Here is an 18828-nt window from a genome sequence, read left to right as displayed (position 1 = left end):
AATGAAGATAGGTAAAACACCAGGACCTGATGGACTTTCAGCAAAATATTATAAAGTACTAAAGGGCTGGTTGAAAGATGTGTGTAACAACATTTTGAGAGGGGGCAAAGCACCCGATACCTGGAAAGACGCCTATATAACTCTGATACCAAAACCAGATATGGACAGAACACGAATGAAGAATTACCGTCCCATCTCCCTACTAAATGTGGATTACAAAAATTTTGCAAATATTATGGCTACAAGATTGAAGAAAGTATTGAAAGATCAGATTCACCAAGACCAAGCAGGCTTCCTGCCTGCAAGACATATGAAAGATAATATTAGAAATATTATTGATATTTTGGAAAGGTTAGAAGTAAAGATCAATACTAAAGCTGTTTTAATGTTTATAGATGCAGAAAAAGCCTTTGATAATATTTCTTGGAGTTTTATGATACAGAATTTGGAAAATATGGAGATGGGTCAAGGATTTATTAATGGTATAAAAGCTATTTATTCTGACCAGAAAGCGAAGATTATAATTAACAATATAGTCTCAGAGGAAATTAGGATTGAAAAGGGTACCAGGCAAGGGTGCCCACTCTCCCCTCTCTTATTCATTTCAGTCCTGGAAGTTTTATTGAACATGATTAGAAAGAATGAGGAGGTGATTCCTTAATCACAGTAGGTGCAAGACAATACAAATTAAAAGCCTTTGCTGATGACTTAGTATTAACATTACAGGAGCCTGAGACAAGCGTTATAAAAGCGCTGGAGTTGATTCAGGAGTTCGGCCAGCTGGCAGGATTTAAATTAAATAAAACAAAAACGAAGGTTTTAGGCAAAAATTTAACTATAGATGAAATTAATAATCTACAAGAGACTTCGGGACTGTTTTTTGTGAAAAAGGTGAAATACCTAGGGGTGAATATGACAGCCAAGAATATTAATTTGTTTAAGAATAATTATGAAAAGGTTTGGAAAGAGATAAAAAATGATTTAGAAGGATGGTCAAATTTAAAGTTATCTATGATGGGCCGTATTTCTGTGATAAAGATGAATGTTTTGCCAAGAATGCTATTTTTGTTCCAAGCATTACCTATTGTTGACAATGTTGCATGTTTTAAAGAATGGCAAAAGGTTTTATCAAAATTTATCTGGCAAGGGAAAAAACCTAGAATTAAATATAAACTTTTAACAGACGTGAAAGAAAGAGGGGGTTTTTCTCTTCCAGATTTGAAGTTATACTTCGAAGCAGCAGCTTTTTGCTGGCTAAGAGAATGGTTCATTTTAGAAAATGAGAATGTACTTGACTTGGAAGGTCATGATAATATTTTTGGATGGCATGCATATTTATGGTATGGTAAGGTCAAAGCGCATAGAGGTTTTAAAAATCATATTATTAGGAAAACTCTTCTCAATGTATGGAATAGGTATAAAAATTTGTTAGAACCTAAAACACCCAGATGGATTTCACCTGCAGAAGCTAAAGCGCGAAAAAGATTGAACATGCCAACAAATTGGTTAAGATATGTAGATATATTAGTGCAAGAAGGTGACCAGATAAAATTAAAACCGTATGAGGAGTTGAAAAGTAAAGTAAATGATTGGTTTCAATACCACCAGATAAATGAATTGTTTAAAATGGATAAAAAAGTTGGTTTTCAAATGCAAAAGTCCAAAATAGAAACAGAATTGATAGATTCCAAAAGTAAAAATTTGTCAAAAATGTATAATGTATTGTTGGAATGGCATACAAAGGATGAGCAAACAAAAAGTGTTATGATAAAATGGGCAAACGATGTGGGGCACAACATCATGGTGGAAGATTGGGAAAGGTTATGGAAGCACAATATGAAATTTACCATGAGTACAGTTTTAAAATAAAATTTAAAGAAAATGATGTACAGGTGGTATCTGACTCCGGTAAAGTTAGCTAAGATTTATCACAAAAAAGATAATAAATGCTGGAAATGTAAGAAGCAGGAAGGTACTTTCTTCCACATGTGGTGGACGTGCCCGCAAGTGAGAGACTTCTGGGAAAAGATTTATAATGAATTGAAAAAAGTGCTGAAATGCACATTTGTTAAGAAACCAGAGGCCTTTCTACTTGGGATCACAGGGGATGATATCCCCAAGAAAGATGTTCTTTTCTTTTTGTATGCCACAACAGCAGCAAGAATATTATTGGCAAAGAATTGGAAAAATGAAGAATTACCAACGGTGGATGAATGGCAGAAGAAATTGATAGAATTTATGGAACTGTCTGAGCTGACGGGGAGGCTCCGGGATCGGAGCGAAGAAGCGGCGGAAGAAGACTGGAAGAAATTCAAAAGATATCTGGAAAACAAACATATCATAGACTGACTTAATGATAGTGAGGGAGATACAAGGAGGTTGCAGATTATAAAAGGGTTTTAGAACAACCAACCTTAGAAGATAGAGATATTAATATAAAGAAGAAAGTTATAGATCAGGAGTGTAATTGTTAAAATTTATTTGATATGGTAATATGATAATATTTAAGCAAATATAGAATTATGTAAGATTAAGAATTTACTAAGTTAGATATGCAAAGAAGCGTAGCGGGAGGAGGGAGAGGAACTCAGCAGACTAGATTAGTAATAAGGATATCAAATATGAATTTTTGTTTTTGTAATCTTTTTGTGTTTTTGTATTCTTTTTTCTTTTTGCTGTATGTCATTTTTGTATCTTTTCTTTATATGTATGTTTTTTTTTCCTCTGGAAAATTCTTGATAAATATATTTATATAAAAAAACAAAGTATAGATCTTCCCCATGTCCTAAATCTGTTGTGTTCTTAAGAACACCAGGCATGCAGACCCTTTAGAAGCTCCAGAGGTGAGCTTTACACTCCTCTTGTGACAAGATTCCCAAAGGCTTAGGGTAGCTTGATAGAACTAGCCTCTTTTAATTTAGCACCAATTTCCATTTCTTATTTATCCAAACCCACAGACTCTCTGCTAGATTTCTTCTAGAAGGTTTTACAAGTACCTATCAGGATGGTAATAATTTTATTACACTGAACCAAGAAGGATTTTATGTGTTCCATGTCCTCTGTTAGTAGTAGTACAGGGCATGCAATGACTGATAATCCCTTCTCATTTGTCCCAGAACGTGGGGAGAAGGAGTCTTTTATACTTGCTTTAGCATTTCCTGAGGATAGATCTGAAATTGGCTTTCACATTAGTTCATCTACTGTACTTGTTTAGCCTGAATAGGGGAGAGACATGTGTTGTTGCATCTGAGACAGAGGAAGTGGTCCGGTTTTGCTGCTACAGATGCAGAAAGGATTTTCTTCTCCCTGTGCTCCTCCCATGTGGAAATGTACCCATGTTCCATGCCTCTGTTAACAAACGTAATTTATCCCCAAACCTGAATGGGGTTTATTTGCAAGCCCACTTTTCCTTGACCCAAAGTCCCCTCCCCCCAAAAGGAAGGCAGCATCTGGATCGCAAGGAAAAACAGACCTGCAGACCTCCTGCGAACTCACCCCCCTCCCTGGCTTGGCAGAGAGGACAAGGGAGGTCTCCCCCCAATGCATGATCTGAACAGGGGACCCCATGCAGCCTCCCTGCACCCCTGAGACCCCCTTCTTCCCTGGACACTCTAAGGGGGATGAGAGAGGAGACTCACCGGATTCCAGGAGGGGCACCTAGGAAGTTTTGCAAAGGAGAGAGAAGAAAGCAGCCTCCTCTCAGCCTGCAGGAAGGGATGTGGGAGGGAGGGAATTTGGACTTGGAGGACCTTGCCCACTCTCAGCCTCCACTTCCTGTCCTCTCTAGGAATGCAGCTCTGCAGCTTTTAACCATTGGCAAGCCGAGGGCACCCCTCCCCCTCCTTTCCTGCAGTTTCCCCGCTTCTGCGCCAGCGCTCAAGGGGTTGCCCCCCTCCCACCTCCTCTATCTGTGCCAAGGACTCTGCCCCAAGGAGCCCAAATCTTATCCAGACTAGCCGCAAGGGAGATGGAGGTTCCGCATTACTATTCTGCCACATACCCTTGGATCTATACTTTGAAACAGCTACATATTGTTAAACTTTAGAAATTCATAAGAAGTCGCATCGCATCGTTGTATCAATCTTCTCAGTTCCAATGGCATTTAGGACCCAGGGAAGTGAGGCATAAGGGGAAGGGTGAGTGAGCCCATCATAATCCCCCATGACCGGTGAGATCCTGCCCCAAGTGTGGGGCCAAGCGAGGAAGCAGCGCCTGGATGCCAAGGAAGAGCAGAGATGCACACCTCCTGGAAATGCGCCCCCTCCCTGGCTTGGCAGAGAAGAAATGGGGGGGCAGCAGGACCCTCTGCTCTCAGACTTGGGGGTCTCCCCCTGCCATTCAGAATCATAACACCCCCCCTGCAGCCCCCTTCTCCCCCAGGCACTCAAGGGGGAAGAGAGAGGAGACTCACCGGATTCTCCCCAGGAGGGAAACCGAGGCAGCACGTGGAGGAGACCAGAGATGCCGGAAAGGGCTGGGCACGGAGGGAGGGAGGGAGGGGATTCTGCTCAGGAGGACCTGTCCCCTGTCTCTACTTCCCGTCCTCTCTAGGACTCCCGCTCTGTTCGATTTGTTGTTGTTGTTTAGTCGTTTAGTCGTGTCCGACTCTTCGTGACCCCATGGACCATAGCACGCCAGGCACTCCTGTCTTGCACTGCCTCCCGTAGTTTGGTCAGACTCATGTTCGTAGCTTCGAGAACACTGTCCAACCATCTCGTCCTCTGTCGTCCCCTTCTCCTAGTGCCCTCAATCTTTCCCAACATCAGGGTCTTTTCCAAGGATTCTTCTCTTCTCATGAGGTGGCCAAAGTATTGGAGCCTCAGCTTCACGATCTGTCCTTCCAGTGAGCACTCAGGGCTGATTTCCTTAAGAATGGATAAGTTTGATCTTCTTGCAGTCCATGGGACTCTCAAGAGTCTCCTCCAGCACCATAATTCAAAAGCATCAATTCTTCGGCGATCAGCCTTCTTTATGGTCCAGCTCTCACTTCCATACATCACTACTGGGAAAACCATAGCTTTAACTATACGGACCTTTGTAGGCAAGGTGATGTCTCTGCTTTTTAAGATGCTGTCTAGGTTTGTCATTGCTTTTCTCCCAAGAAGCAGGCGTCTTTTAATTTCGTGACTGCTGTCACCATCTGCAGTGATCAAGGAGCCCAGAAAGTAAAATCTTTCACTGCCTCCATTTCTTCCCCTTCTATTTGCCAGGAGGTGATGGGACCAGTGGCCATGATTCGATTTAACCCTTCGCAAGTTGAGCACCCAGGGACCCAGGTGGCGCTGTGGTTAAACCACTGAGCCTAGGGCTTGCTGATCAGAAGGTCGGCGGTTCGAATCCCTGTGACGGGGTGAGCTCCCGTTGCTTGGTCCCAGCTCCTGCCAACCTAGCAGTTCGAAAGCACGTCAAAATGCAAGTAGATAAATAGGAACCGCTACAGCGGGAAGGTAAACGGCATTTCCATGTGCTGCTCTGGTTTGCCAGAAGCGGCTTTGTCATGATGGCCACATGACCTGGAAGCTATACGCCAGCTCCCTCGGCCAATAATGCGAGATGAGCGCGCAACCCCAGAGTCGGTCACGACTGGACCTAATGGTCAGGGGTCCCTTTACCTTTACCTTAAGTTGAGCACAGCCAGCTGGCCACACTCCCTCCCTACCAGAATCTGGGTGGTCCAGGGCATGTGCAGAGTTCTCTGTGATTCTCAGCTCATAGGCCTCGGTCCAGTATACCTGAAGGAGCGTCTCCACCCCCATCATTCTGCCCGGACACTGAGATCCAGCGAGGGCCTTCTGGCGGTTCCCTCGCTAGGAGAAGCCAAGTTACAGGGAACCAGGCAGAGGGCCTTCTCGGTAGTGGCACCCACCCTGTGGAATGCCCTCCCACCAGAGGTCAAAGAGAACAAGAATTACCAGACCTTTAGAAGGCATCTCAAGGCAGCCCTGTTTAGGGAAGCTTTTAATGTTTGATGGATTTCTGTATTTTAATATTTTGTTGGAAGCCGCCCAGAGTGGCTGGGGGAACCTGGCCAGATGGGTGGGGTATAAATTATTATTATTATTATTATTATTATTATTATTATCAAGACAGCAGCCTCGTGCCCTGCCCCAAGATGGGTGGGGTATAAATAAATTATTATTATTATTATTATTATTCACCTGCTTACTAGCCGACTGGAAGTCTGTTGCAATATTAGGAGGGTACTTGAGGAGACCAGACCCTTTGGAGGAAATGGCTCCGTTGGTAAAGCAGGAGACTCGATCTCAGGGTCGTGGGTTCGAGCCCCACGTGAGGCCAAAGATTGGGGGTTGGACTGGATGACCCTCGGGGTCCCTTCCAACTCGACCATTCTGTGAATCTATTCAATGTAAAATAATCAGCAGCAGCACCCCCAGTTGGAGAACTCTGTCCCAGCTTACAAAGTGACCTTCAACAGGGACAAATGTCACGTTCTGCATTCAGGCAGGAAGAACCAGAGGCACAAATCTCAGCTGGGGCGCCCCCAGCTCGCTGCTCTCCCTCCCGCCTCATTCCCAAATTCTGGAGGGCTGGGGGAGGCAGCTGGTTTGCTGCGGTTTCCGATTCAACTTTAGAATCGTACAATTTTGGACTTGGAAGGGACCCCTGAGGGTCATCTAGTGATCCATCCTCCGGCAATGCAAGAATCACAGATGAAGAATCAGAATGGTGGAGCCGGGAGGGACCAGTCCGCCCCCTCCCGCGGGAGACCCCTTAGGGTGCGCTTTCTGGGGGTGCTGGGGAGAGGGCGTCCCCTTCTCCCTCCCTTCTGCCCCTCGCCGCTCGCCATCTCTCGTTGCTCTCTCCCTGCGGCAAGGGTCTCCCGCTGCTCTTCCTCCTGCTGCTGCTGCAGGACGCCTGGGTCCCTCGCAGGGCGCGGGAGGAGGAGAGCTCTGGGCCGGACGCCTGGGTTCCCTCCGAGTGGGGGGGGGGTCGAGGAACCGCGGGCGGAGGAGGTATCCATCGGGTGGTGGGGAGATCGCCCCCTTTGTCGGATTTCCTCCCCTTGCAAGGCTGGGGGGAAGGCAGAAACTCAGCGGGTGCAGCTTCTTCCCTTGCAAGGAGAGGAAGGGGCTGGCGGGGGAAACTTCTCCGGTGGGATTTTTGCCTGTCGCAGAGCCGGGGGTAGGAAGAGTTGTTGGGCGGCGTGGCCAGGATCTGCAAGGTGCCCGAGTGGGTGGATTTGGTCCGGGATAGTCCCTCCGCTTTCGCTTTCCGTTTCCTGGAAGAGCCCCGAATCAGGCCCATCGCTGCCCCTGGGGAGAGAGCTCCGCTGATTCTGCCCTCAGGTCCCCCTTGGGAGCATCTTCGCTTGGGAGGGGGGGGAACCTGGTCGGCGTCCCCTTTGGCTCTGCTTTGTTCCCTGCTGCCTCCAAATGGAGCCTCCCTGGACAGAGCCAGTCTACCTTGGGACGGGGGACAGTGGGATGCTCTTCAACTCCTGCTTGCGGGGGGGGGGGACTTCTTCCCTTTGGGGGTGGCTGGTTGGCTGCTGCGAGGAGGCTGGGCTAGGCGGGCCCTGGGCTTGATGCAGCAGGTCTCTTCTTGTGGAGCCTCCAGGCCCAGAGGCAGTCTACCCAGATTATTTTTTGCCGTTGTGAGGACAGGAGGCTGGGCTAGGTGGGAGGGGTCCCCTTGGTCTGGATCCAGATTCTGCTGCTGCTGCTGCTCCTTTGGGGATTTTGATTGGTGGGGTGGATGGGGAGTGGGCAGCATTGGGTGTATGTTGGATTTTGATTGATGGGGTGGATGGGGAGTGGGCGGGATTTTGGCAGTATGTTGGATGTTGTTCGTAGGATGTCCACTGGAGGGGGCAATTTTGGGGTATACCAATCCAGGTTTTTACCTGTCCTAGGTGTGTGTATGGACAATGTCCGATGTTGTGGGCAAATTTGAGGACAATCGGGTAAGCGGTTGTGGGGAAAGGTTCGTTGGAACAAAAAGCACCCTCTACATTTATATATATATAGATTAGGTTGAAAACCTTTAATAATATTGATTGAAAGTTCCTTGGAGATTTTTAATCAGAGGTTGGATGGCCATCTGTCATGGATGCTTTTAGTTGAGATTTCTGCATTGCAGGGGGTTGGACTAGATGACCCTCAGAAACCCTTCCAACTAATCAAATCTATTATTCTATGATAAAATGCCCTATTGCTCTAGCACAACAAATCCACTTTTTTATTTTAAAAAAAAAACAGACTCTTGAGGCCCCCAGGTTGAGCATTCACCTTAAAGAGCCTTCATCCTGATTTGCTTCCACAGTGGTTACATACCTTCCTGTTAGTCATTTGTGCATTTTACATTGCTCAATGCGTTACTGTGTCAATTTTCAAGCTGCAAAAAGTCTGGTAAATGCCCGACAGGCAAATCTGGGTGAATGCAGAAAGAATGCTCGCTGACCTGAAAATAAATACTGTAAGAATGAATGCTAAATAAAGACCAGATATACTCTAACCTCCATGTATATTTTGTGCAAGCAAATTGAGATGAATGCTCAATTAATAGGTTGGCTGTAGGGGCCCTTGGATAACAGCCAAAGCACAAAGTGTACCACCCGGTCACAAAAGTTTCTGAAGTTCTCCAGCTGCAATTGAACTTGGCTCCTGAAGGTGGCAAGGGAGGAAAAGCGATTTAGATCAAGCAAGTGAAGGCTGCATGAAGGCACCAACGTGAGAATAAGAGAGGAAACTCCCAGTATGTTTCCAATTCCGGGCACAGTTCAAAGGGTTGGTGCTGACCTTTAAAGCCCTAAATGGCCTTGGTCCAATATACCTGAAGGAGCGTCTCCACCTCCATCGCTCTGCCCGGACACTGAGGTCCAGTGCTGAGGGCCTTCTGGCGGTTCCCTCGCTGCGAGAAGTCAAGTTACAGGGAATCAGGCAGAGGGCCTTCTCAGTACTGGCACCCACTTTGTGGAACGCCCTCCCATCAGATGTCAAAGAGAAAAACAGCTACCAGATTTTTAGAAGACATCTGAAGGCAGCCCTGTTTAGGGAGGCTTTTAATGTTTAATAGATTGTTTTATTTCATTTTTCTGTTGGAAGCGGCCCAGAGTGGCTGGGGAATAAATAAATAAATAATAATAATAATAATAATAATAATTATTATTAATAGTTTATTAAGCTCCATGCATTTCAATCTAAATTTTCTGCACGGGCAATATAAGGCTGAAACCCTCTTGTGTTCTGCAAATTCTGTGTTGCAAAGTAGGTTCTGACTTGACAGTTGAAGCAGCCGGGTGGAAATCCATCTCCTACTGCAGGATTTTCCTGAAACTCTTGGAACAGTCTGCTAATGCTGCTTTAGAGTTGTGTGTTTAAACATATTGGGCTGGATCCAGGAAATGGCTTGGAATTTGGCCCCATATAAAAGTCAAGTCTCGTTGATTTCAATGAGAATCGAGCACAAGGAAGTTTCCGTGCAATCCTGGGCGTATCTATTCACAGGTAAAATCCGCTGTGCCAAAGCGTGGAAGTCCTTAATAACTGTATATAGGATAGGACTGCAGTCTTGGTCTGCAGGCAGCCTGTTGAATTTATAACACAGGTCTGTCAAAAGGAAGCACTCCTTACGAACAGCCTGCTGAATCAGGCCAATGGCCCAACTAGTTCAGCAATGGATGCACTTTTGCCCTGATCCAGAAAGGGTAATTTTTGGTTTTATCATCTGTATCTAGTTTAATTTCCTCCCTTATTTTATTTGATAGTTTTTTTTTTGAGAGGGGAGGTTCTCCCTTGCTTTTTAAAATCTGCTCTGTGACCCCACTGTGTTTTTAGAAACCTATACAGTGGTACCTTGGTTCTCAAATGCCTTGGTTCTCAAACGCCAGAAACCCGGAAGAAAGTGTTCCTGTTTTCAAATGTTTTTCGGAAGCCAAGCGTCCGAAGCGACTCCCGGCTATTGTTTCCGGGGCACCTGCACCAATTAGAAGCTGCGGGGACCTTCTACAGCAAAGCAGGTGCTCTCTACCACTGAGTGATGGCCCTAAGGACCAGACTGGATGGGCCCCGGCATACGTGTTATGTATTCAGTGGTCTGTGTTTGGCTGAGCTTGAGTATGGAGCTCCTTTGTTCTGATTCGATACAGGATGTCCAATCACAGGGCACTTCAGGATTTGGGCCTCTGCCATTGGCCCTTGAACTTGTGAGTTGTGATTCGCACCTTGGAAGTTTAGACAGCCAATCACGTTGGGAGTGGGAGTGGCCAAGGCTTTCAGAAATGTATATAAGCAGTTGTCTTGCCCCTGTTTTCCCAGTTATGTAGTTCAATAAAGGTTCTTGCTGTTATCACTGTGTCTTGCCTCGAGTACTTCAGTACGGGCAGCTTTGTAAGTTCTCGTGCAAACGCCACAGACTTTCTAAGTGTGAAAAGAGGATCCTCAACAAAAGGGAACGTCCTAATCTGGGAACCCAGGGGCCTCCCCTTCTCCTTTGTGGGCTGAAGTGGATGCTTTGGCTCCCCTCCAGCTCCCAGCAGCGACCTCACCAGCAGCAGCTCGAGTTCTTTAGAATTCTCTGTCCCTATTCAGGAATCACAACTTGCAAGGGACGGAGCCCAGCAGCTCTGTTGCTTCTCCCTTCCCACTCCCCACGTTGCTGCTGCGTTTACTGCACTATATAGATTTTTATATCCTTTTAGGGCATCATTTGGCACCTGGGCAGGAAGGTGGTCTTCTTCTCTCTCCCCCAATCACCCTGCCTGAAGAAGAAGAACTCTGTGCTTCTTGAAAGCTTCCCTTCTCTTCCATCAGCAGGAGCTAGTTGAGAAGCAGGCCAGCGCTTTTTGCCATTTTTGCTGGGAAAGCCAGGAGGCGACTTTCCTTGGACATGGGCTTTCTCATGGCACTTCCCCTGGGATCACCACCCTGCTGCTATCTTGGGTGCTAAAGGGTGCTTGTCGGGAGAGACAGAACTTGCTTCCTTAAATTGTACCTTCGTCTTTTGTCGCATCCAGTTCACTTTGCCCTTTGCAAAGGCTCTCCTCCCCCCCATCTATAACCCCCTCAATTTCTCTCTCCTGGGAGACAATGAAGCTTTTCAAGCTGAGCCTGAGTTGGACTTTCTTCCTTCCTTGGCTGCAGGGTAAGTTTGCTTTCGCTGCTCCTTCTTTGCAGCCCTTTTTTCCTCCTTGTCCATAATATTATTATTTTTACGTACAAATACTTCCCCTGCATGGACAGCGTTTCAGTTCGCCTTCACTGGCTGATCTGTGTTTGTTTTGATTGTGAAACGGATTCTCCTGGCAACGAGAGGTGTTTTTACTTTTATTTTTTTATGTACCCTTCTCTCTGTGTGTGCAGCTAGGTGACCATTGAAGGCTATTTGAAAAGGAGCAACAAAACTGTTTCAGGAATTCTGGGACCTACAAATGTTGTTAGGCAAGTCATGAATATGCAAACCACGCACCCTAAATTTTTGAGATCCTACGCAACAAAATCAATAGGAGGTTGCCGTTGGACCAGGGAGCTTTCACCTAAAATCTGCGCGAGTTCAGCCCCCATGAAACACTGGTGATAAAAAAAAAAATAAGCACTCATCGTTTGGGTTGTCTCCAACGTATATTTTAGCTCTGCTGATTTGGAAGGGGGAATCTGGGATGTTTAACTGTTGTAAGCATTGCACAAATGTTGGGTGCTTTCTGGGTGACAAGGAGAGAGCTGGCTTATTCTTAGCGTTAGCTTCAATCCTGTGCAGTAGTCAGCAATGCAGTCTGTTCTCCAGATGTTTTAAATTACAAGGTACTGGAGAAAGTTGTCATCCAAAACATCTGGAGTATACCAGCTTGGCATAATATATAGCAGAATCTGCAATGGACCTTCAGATGTTTCTGGAGTCCCCCTCCCTCTTTCTTCTGCAATTTATGTATTTATTTGATTTGTTCTGTTCAATCATCATTCAAAAATAACATACAAAACACAGTCATAAACATATATATATATGAGTTTATGAGTGTGTTTTGTATGTTATTTTTGGTATATATATATATATATATGGTATTATCTCTTCATGCTAGATGATGCAGATGTTCATGTTCTTCCAATGTGTCAATAGTATCCCAGCGCTCTCTGTGGTATCTGATCTCAACTTTCCTATCATACACCTCACTGCTGAATCCCATTTCCTTGTGCAATATTTTTTCTGAATGTGTCATCAAGGCAACCAGTTTTATACTAACGTCCCTGCCGCTCCCAAATCTCATCAAACAGTTTGGCCTCACATTTGGTTACTTTCCCTCTTTTTAGCAAGCACGTATTTCAGCAAGGAAATATTAGCAAAATATTAGCCAGCAATCAGTTTGCGTCTATCAGGGCTGTCTATCAGCAGCTGTAAATCCCTAAGGCCACCCTCCCCAACCCTGGCATCTTCCAGATGTTTTGGATCACAACTCTGCTGCTGGCTGGGGCTGAGGGGACGTGCATTCCAAACATCTGGAGGGCACAAGCTTGGGGAAGTCTGCCTTAGACATGCCCTTGCAGTATGGTCAACAGGTGAGGCTCCTGGCACCAATGTATGGAAACATTTTTAGAAGATGAAATGGGACCACTTTCTCTGCCTGGTCTTCCATTTTCAGTGGCTGCTTGAGACATCACCTCAGTCAACCCTCAGCAAAAAAAAAAAAAATCTCCTCTTTTACTTCAAAAACTGGGAGGAATGCATATCAGGCGCATCAGGTTTCCTTTAAGAAAATAATCCTTTAATCTATTGTGTGCTGTTCCCCAATCTGGATTCCGTTTATAGTGTGTTTTGGCCTGCCGTGGTATCTCCACGTAAGGGATTGTTCTTGCAAAGGACAGGAAATTCTGCAGGGCTTGCTGTTTGCTCTGTAGCAAAAGGAGCCTCCCTTTGGAAGGCAAGCAGCTGGGCTTCTCCCTCCCCCCCCCCCAGCCCTGCCTCCACTGTGTGCCCTCCTGGAGGTACTGGGCAGGGTGCCAAATAATACAGTATCCCCTTCCAACTGATGCAATATCCCTACAGCGTTTCTCAAACTTGGGTCCCTAGCTGTTGTTGGACTACAACTCCCATCATTCCTAGCTAGTAGGAGAAGTTGGGAGTTGTAGTCCAGCAACAGCTGGGGGGGGACCCAAGTTTGAGAAACACCGTAGGCGGCAGCCTTTCCCAACCTGGTGCCCTCCGGGTGCTTTGGAGTACATCTCCCATCAGCCCCAACAAACACGGCTGTGCTGATGGGAGTTGTAGTCCAATACATATAGCAGACTCGTGTTGCAGGGGATTGGACTAGATGACCCCTGGGGAACTCCTTCCAACCCTCCGATTCTGTGACAACATGTATAAATGCAATGCAGTTGCTTGGAATGGACTCCCTCGGGACTCTTGCTTCGCTTGAGGTTTTAAAGCAGAGTTTGGATGGCCATCTGTCATGGATGCTTTAGTTGAGATTCCTGCATTGCCGGGGGTTGGGCTAGATGACCTTTGGGAATCCCTTCCAACTCCACGATTCTATGATTCTTCCCCAGTGCCAGGAGGCGATGGCTTCCTCATCAGGAATGCCCGTTTGGAAAAGTGCATCCACGCCTCGTCCCACGAAGTCGGAAGGGTTGGCCTGGCCGACTGCAAGCCCCAATCTGCGCAATACCACTGGAGCTGGGATGCCGCCACCCGAGCCATCGTCCACTGGAAGACCGGGCTGTGCCTGACGGTCCCCCAAACGCAGGAATTTGCACCCGCTCAGCTGGAGTCCTGCGGAGGAGACAGGGCGCGCCAAGCCTGGGTGTGCAGCAGGAAAGGCCACCTCACTTTGCAAGGTCTGGGGCTTCACCTCAGCACCAAGCAGGAGGGACACAAGGCCTTCCTCGCCCGAGAGAAGGACAAGTTCAGCAGGTGGAAGACCGCGACGGACGAGATCGTCTGTGCTGCAGACCTGGCAGCGGCCCCTGCGCTCGGCATCTCAGGGGAGGAATTTGTAGACCCACAGGTTTGGGTCCCCGAAGGTAAGGCAAGAGGGATTTGCTTGCAGAAAAGCACTCCCATCCGTAACCAGGAACTCTCTCCCCCTCACCACTGAATGTGGTTATTGCACTAAGAACCCAGCAATGGATGAGGCGGGAAACTGCATCGTGAGAAATAATAATAATAATAACAATAACAATAATTTATTTATACCCCGCCCATCTGGCTGGGTTTCCCCAGCCATTCTGGGCAGCTTCCAGCAGAATATTAAAATACAATGGTTCATCAAATGTTAAAAGCTTCCCTAAACAGGGCTGCCTTTGGATGTCTTCTAAAAGTTCGTTAGTTGTTTATTTCCTTGACATTTGATGGGAGGGTGCTCCACAGGGCGGGTGCCACTACTGAGAAGGCCCTCTGCTTGGTTCCCTGTAACTTCTCTCCTTGCAGGGAGGGAACTGCCAGAAGGCCCTCGGAGCTGGACCTCTGTGTCCAGGCTGAATGATGGGGGTGGAGACGTTCCTTCAGGTACACCGGGCTGAGGCTGTTTGGGGCTTTAAAGGTCAGCACCAACATTTTGAATTGTGCTCGGAAACGTACTAGGAGCCAATGTAGGTCTTTCAAGACCGGTGTTATGTGGTCTCAGTGGCCACTCCCAGTCACCAGTCCAGCTGCCACATTCTGGATTAGTTGTAGTTTCTGGGTCACCTTCAAAGGTAGCCCCACATAGAGCGCATTATAGTAGTTCAAGAGGGAGATAACCAGAGTATGCACCACTCTGGCGAGACAGCCTGCGGGCAGGTAGGGTCTCAGGCTGCGTACCAGATGGAGCTGGTAGACAGCTGCCCTGGACACAGAATTGACCTGCACCTCCATGGACAGCTGTGAGTCCAAAATGACTCCCGGGCTACGTACCTGGTCCTTCAGAGACACAGTTACCCCATTCAGGACCAGGGAGCCCTCCACACCTGCCCACCCTGTCCCCCAGAAACAGTACTTCTGTCTTGTCAGGATTCAACCTCCATCCGTTAGCTGCCATCCATCCTCCAACCGCCTCCAGGCACTCACATAGGACCTTCACCGCCTTCACTGATTCTGATTTGAAAGAGAGGTAGAGCTAGGTATCATCCGCATATTGATGGACACCCAGCCCAAACCCCCTGATGATCTCTCCCAGCGGCTTCATGTAGAGCAACACATATGAACATCAGGAGAGCCTGCGGGATCAGGCCAATGGCCCATCTAGTCCAGCATCTCATTTCCACAGTGGCCAAGGATCTGACAAAGTCCAGTCCCCGAGGAGAGGATTGTTCATCTCTAAAGCAGCTGGCTTGATAGCAATTATGATTACTTACTTAATTAGGTAATTAAATTTCCACAGTTAGAATCCTCACAGGAGGATGAAATTACCCTCATCTCTCACCAATGCCAGCAAACCCACCAAATTTGCTCCAGAGGTTTGGGGACCCCCTGGAGCAGATTTGAGGGGGGCTGCATGGAGAGGGAGAGGAAGGGGAGACACATCTGCACAATGCTGGATATCACCCTCAACCACCACCCCTGGCTTTGCCTACTATCTGGCCTGAAAAAGGACTCTGTAGGAGTTGGAAGCTTGCTCATTGTTTTGTGATATGACAGATGTACCTAATAAATCTATTGCCTTCATCTCTCTCTTTCCCCCCCCCCCTAACCAACCAGATAAAACTATTGCGTTGTCAGAGATCGGAACCTCCTTTATAGACACCAGACCCACATCTCCAGCCATCGTTGATGAACCTAATATCACCAGCAATCTTCCAAAGAACGAAGATGTCATCCTGGAAGCTGGTGATGGTGAGTACGACAAGCAGGGTGGTGACTTCAGCCTGAAGAACAAAGGACCATAGGATTGCAGAGGTGGGAGGGAACCTGAGGATCATCTAGTCCAACCCCCTGCAATGCAGGAATATGCAGCTGTCGAACCTGCAACCTTGGCATGATCAGCACCGTGCTCTAATCAGCTGAGCTACCCAGGCAGGATAAAGCAAATGGTCCCAAGGAAGCCAGAGTTTCCCGTTTCCAACAGGGCTCAGGGGGCTATTTTCCAGGGCTTGCAGGGAACAGCTCTCCTCAGCAACTGGTATTCGGAGGTAGATTGCCTCTGAACCTGGAGGTTCTATTTAGCCACCACAGTTAATAGCCAGGGATAGATGTGTGCTCTTCTATGGGTTTGAGTAATCCTCTTTCAAAGCCATGCAAGCCAGTGGCCGGCACTGAATTAGATGTTTCTGAATTAAGCATTAATTCTGGGCGCCTTCCAACAGAATATAAAACAACGCAGCAGAACATCACACATTATAATCTTCTCGGTACAGGGCTGCCTTCAGATGTCTCTCAAATAGTCATCTCCTTGACATCTGACGGGAGGGCATTCCACAGGGAGGGCGCCAACACCGAGAAGGCCCTCTGCAACTTCACTGCTTGCAGTGAGGGAACTGCCAGAAGGGCTTCGGAGCTGGATTTCAGTTCCCAGACTAAATGCTGGGAGTAGAGATGCTCCTTTAGGTACACAGCACAAAATCCGGCAGAAAAAGAGGCATTAAGTTGTCCTCCTTGCTTGGATTTAACGTGTGCAATTTCAACCAGCCTGTCTTCACCCACGTATAGTTGGAATTGTGCAAGCTGCATGCATGTGAGGTGCAATTGTATTGTAAATATCACCCTGCTTGTGAAAAACCTAGCTCACCAGGGTGTAGGGTTCTGCAGGCTGCCCTAGACTATCATGTTTTTTAACAGGAGCGTCCTCCAACACATCAATAGTGCATTCGTGGTGGATTTATACTGGACCTTCCACACATAATTTCACTCTCTTCGTTGCCCTGCAATGCTTCTTCAGAGTTACTGCATTATTGCCATTTGCAGACAATAGGGATGGAAGGACTTGCCCTTTGCATTTCTCTCTGTTTCTTATCTTTCCGATTTCAGTTCTCCACATTTCTGGAGCAAACTGTGATTTTAAAAACCCTCGTGAAAATTCATCAGCATATTAGTGCAAAGTTCTCCAAGTAAACACATTTTTGTACGCAGTTTTGAGTGACATACATATTCAATTTCCCCTAATATAATGTATTTTCACTGCAGGGCCGATTAAAGTTGCACCTCCTTCAGATCGACTATTATAGGAGCAGGAGTCCTGGTCACCTAGTGTGATTTCTTGCCCTCCTCACAATACCTACCTGGGGTCCCCGGCCTTGTTCCTGCTGAAATAATAATAATAATAATAATAATAATAATAATAATAATAATAATATATCATTTATACCCCGCCCATCTGGCTGGGTTTCCCCAGCCACTCTGGGCGGCTTCCAACAGAAAAATGAAATGAAATAATCTATTAAACATTAAAAGCCTCCCTAAACAGGGCTGCCTTCAGATGCCTCCTAAAAATCTGGTAGCTGTTTTTTTCTTTGATATCTGATGGGAGGGCGTTCCACAGGGCAGGCGCCACCACCGAGAAGGCCCTCTTCCTGGTTCCCTGCAACTTGGCTTCTCGCAACGAGGGAACCGCCAGAAGGCCCTCGGTACTGGACCTCAGTGTCCGGGCAGAACGATGGGGATGGAGACGCTCCTTCAGGTATACTGGACCGAGGCCAATCTACACCCGGTGAATTGCATGTGGCATCTCACAGGAGAGAACACTCCTCCATACAAAACAACAACAAAACAAAAATCCCTGCACACGGAAACCTAGCATGCCAGGGAGAATGCTAGACTGGGACACTTTCCCCTGACATACTGTTTTTCTGTGTGCAGGGATATTTTCATTCTTTTTTTTTTTTTACGTTGGAGGGTTCACTCACGCATGTCTTTGGCCTGAAGAGGCCAGGTCTGCAGCCCACCCCGAGGTTGACCTCTGCAATGACAACAAATCGGGAAACAAAGGTGCAGAGGTGAGCGAACAACGCAAGATTTTCTCTTCTTGCTCCGGATCCTTTAGTTTCATTCTCCCTATTTCTCTCCTTGCCAGAAAGGCACATGCCTCATAAGAAACATCAGAGGAAGGGCGCAGCTTCCCGATTTACAGGTATGATGGATAGCGAGGGGGAAATGGAAAATTAACCATAATTATTATTCTTTTGAAACAAAAAAAAATTAAAAGCCCATATTAAATTCACAAACACAAAATGTGGTATTAGCCACTGGCCTGGATGGCGCTAGGATTAACTGAACTCAACGGGGACCTTAGTGGAGCCTCCCTGGGCAGAGGCATTGTACCCTGAAATACAAAGTGAGTTCAGTGGCAAGAGTCTCATGCCCTCATAGCTGACTATCCGGGTCTGTATCTCAGTGCTGGGTGGGGCGTCCGCCCCTCTTACGCACACATTCAGATACAGTACACCCATTCTCCTCCGTAATGTGCATCTATTCATTGACTCTCTGCTCCCGCCTCCCCATATCCCAGCAACCCAGCTTTCAGGGAAAACAGTCTGGGAGCCCTTCTACCCAAAATCAGAGAATTGTTGGAAGGGACCCTGGGAGTCATCTAGTCCAGCCTCCTGCAATGCAGCAATCTCAGCTAAAGATGGCTAATCTAACCTCTTTTTAAGCACCTCCAGTGAAGGAGAGGCAGGCCATTTCCCCAAAGATTCCTCACCCACCCACGTGTACGAGGAAACCGCCTTAAGATGGTAATGCAGGAGAGGTGTAGGAAGAGCACAGGAATGATGTAATTAAACATACAGGGTGCAATGCACTTTCAGGGACCAACTGGAAGACGGTCATACTTGTCCTGAGCCCGCTGGCCTTTATCCTGGGAGTGACAATCCTCATTCTCAATATCCGGTACAACAGGTAAGAGGCCCATTCATCCCACAGTGTTGCTGTCTCACCAGCAACGTCTCTGTTTTGTTCTACTTTCTCTCC

General features: G+C 47.0%; 2 protein-coding genes across 5 annotated transcripts in view; one reads left to right on the top strand and one right to left on the bottom strand.

The window, feature by feature from the left end:
• Positions 1–4549, bottom strand: part of LOC132592816 (uncharacterized) — a 38042-nt gene extending 33493 nt beyond the window's left edge. Inside the window, exon 1 of the mRNA XM_088652756.1 lies at positions 4412–4549. The gene's annotated coding sequence lies outside the window, so the exon portion shown is untranslated. The remainder of the gene's footprint in view (positions 1–4411) is intronic.
• Positions 1–18828, top strand: part of LOC118077248 (uncharacterized) — a 45291-nt gene that overhangs the window by 23442 nt on the left and 3021 nt on the right. The window contains exons 1-5 of one of the 4 annotated variants that reach the window (XM_035100779.3): positions 10549–11103; positions 13497–13970; positions 15625–15759; positions 17933–17989; positions 18666–18756. In XM_035100779.3, the coding sequence (XP_034956670.3) occupies positions 11049–11103; positions 13497–13970; positions 15625–15759; positions 17933–17989; positions 18666–18756 (812 nt within the window). In that variant the 5' untranslated portion in view covers positions 10549–11048. Of the gene's footprint in view, positions 1–10548; positions 11104–13496; positions 13971–15624; positions 15760–17932; positions 17990–18665; positions 18757–18828 lie in introns of those variants that run through there. The other 3 variants (XM_088652753.1, XM_035100781.3, XM_088652754.1) reach the window with 3 other exon arrangements.

This window comes from Zootoca vivipara, chromosome 10 (genome assembly GCF_965207765.1).
Source record: "Zootoca vivipara chromosome 10, rZooViv2.hap1.1, whole genome shotgun sequence".
Classification (NCBI taxonomy): domain Eukaryota; kingdom Metazoa; phylum Chordata; class Lepidosauria; order Squamata; family Lacertidae; genus Zootoca; species Zootoca vivipara.
Note: the sequence above shows the minus strand (reverse complement) of the source record. Positions and strands in the feature narration are given on the sequence as shown.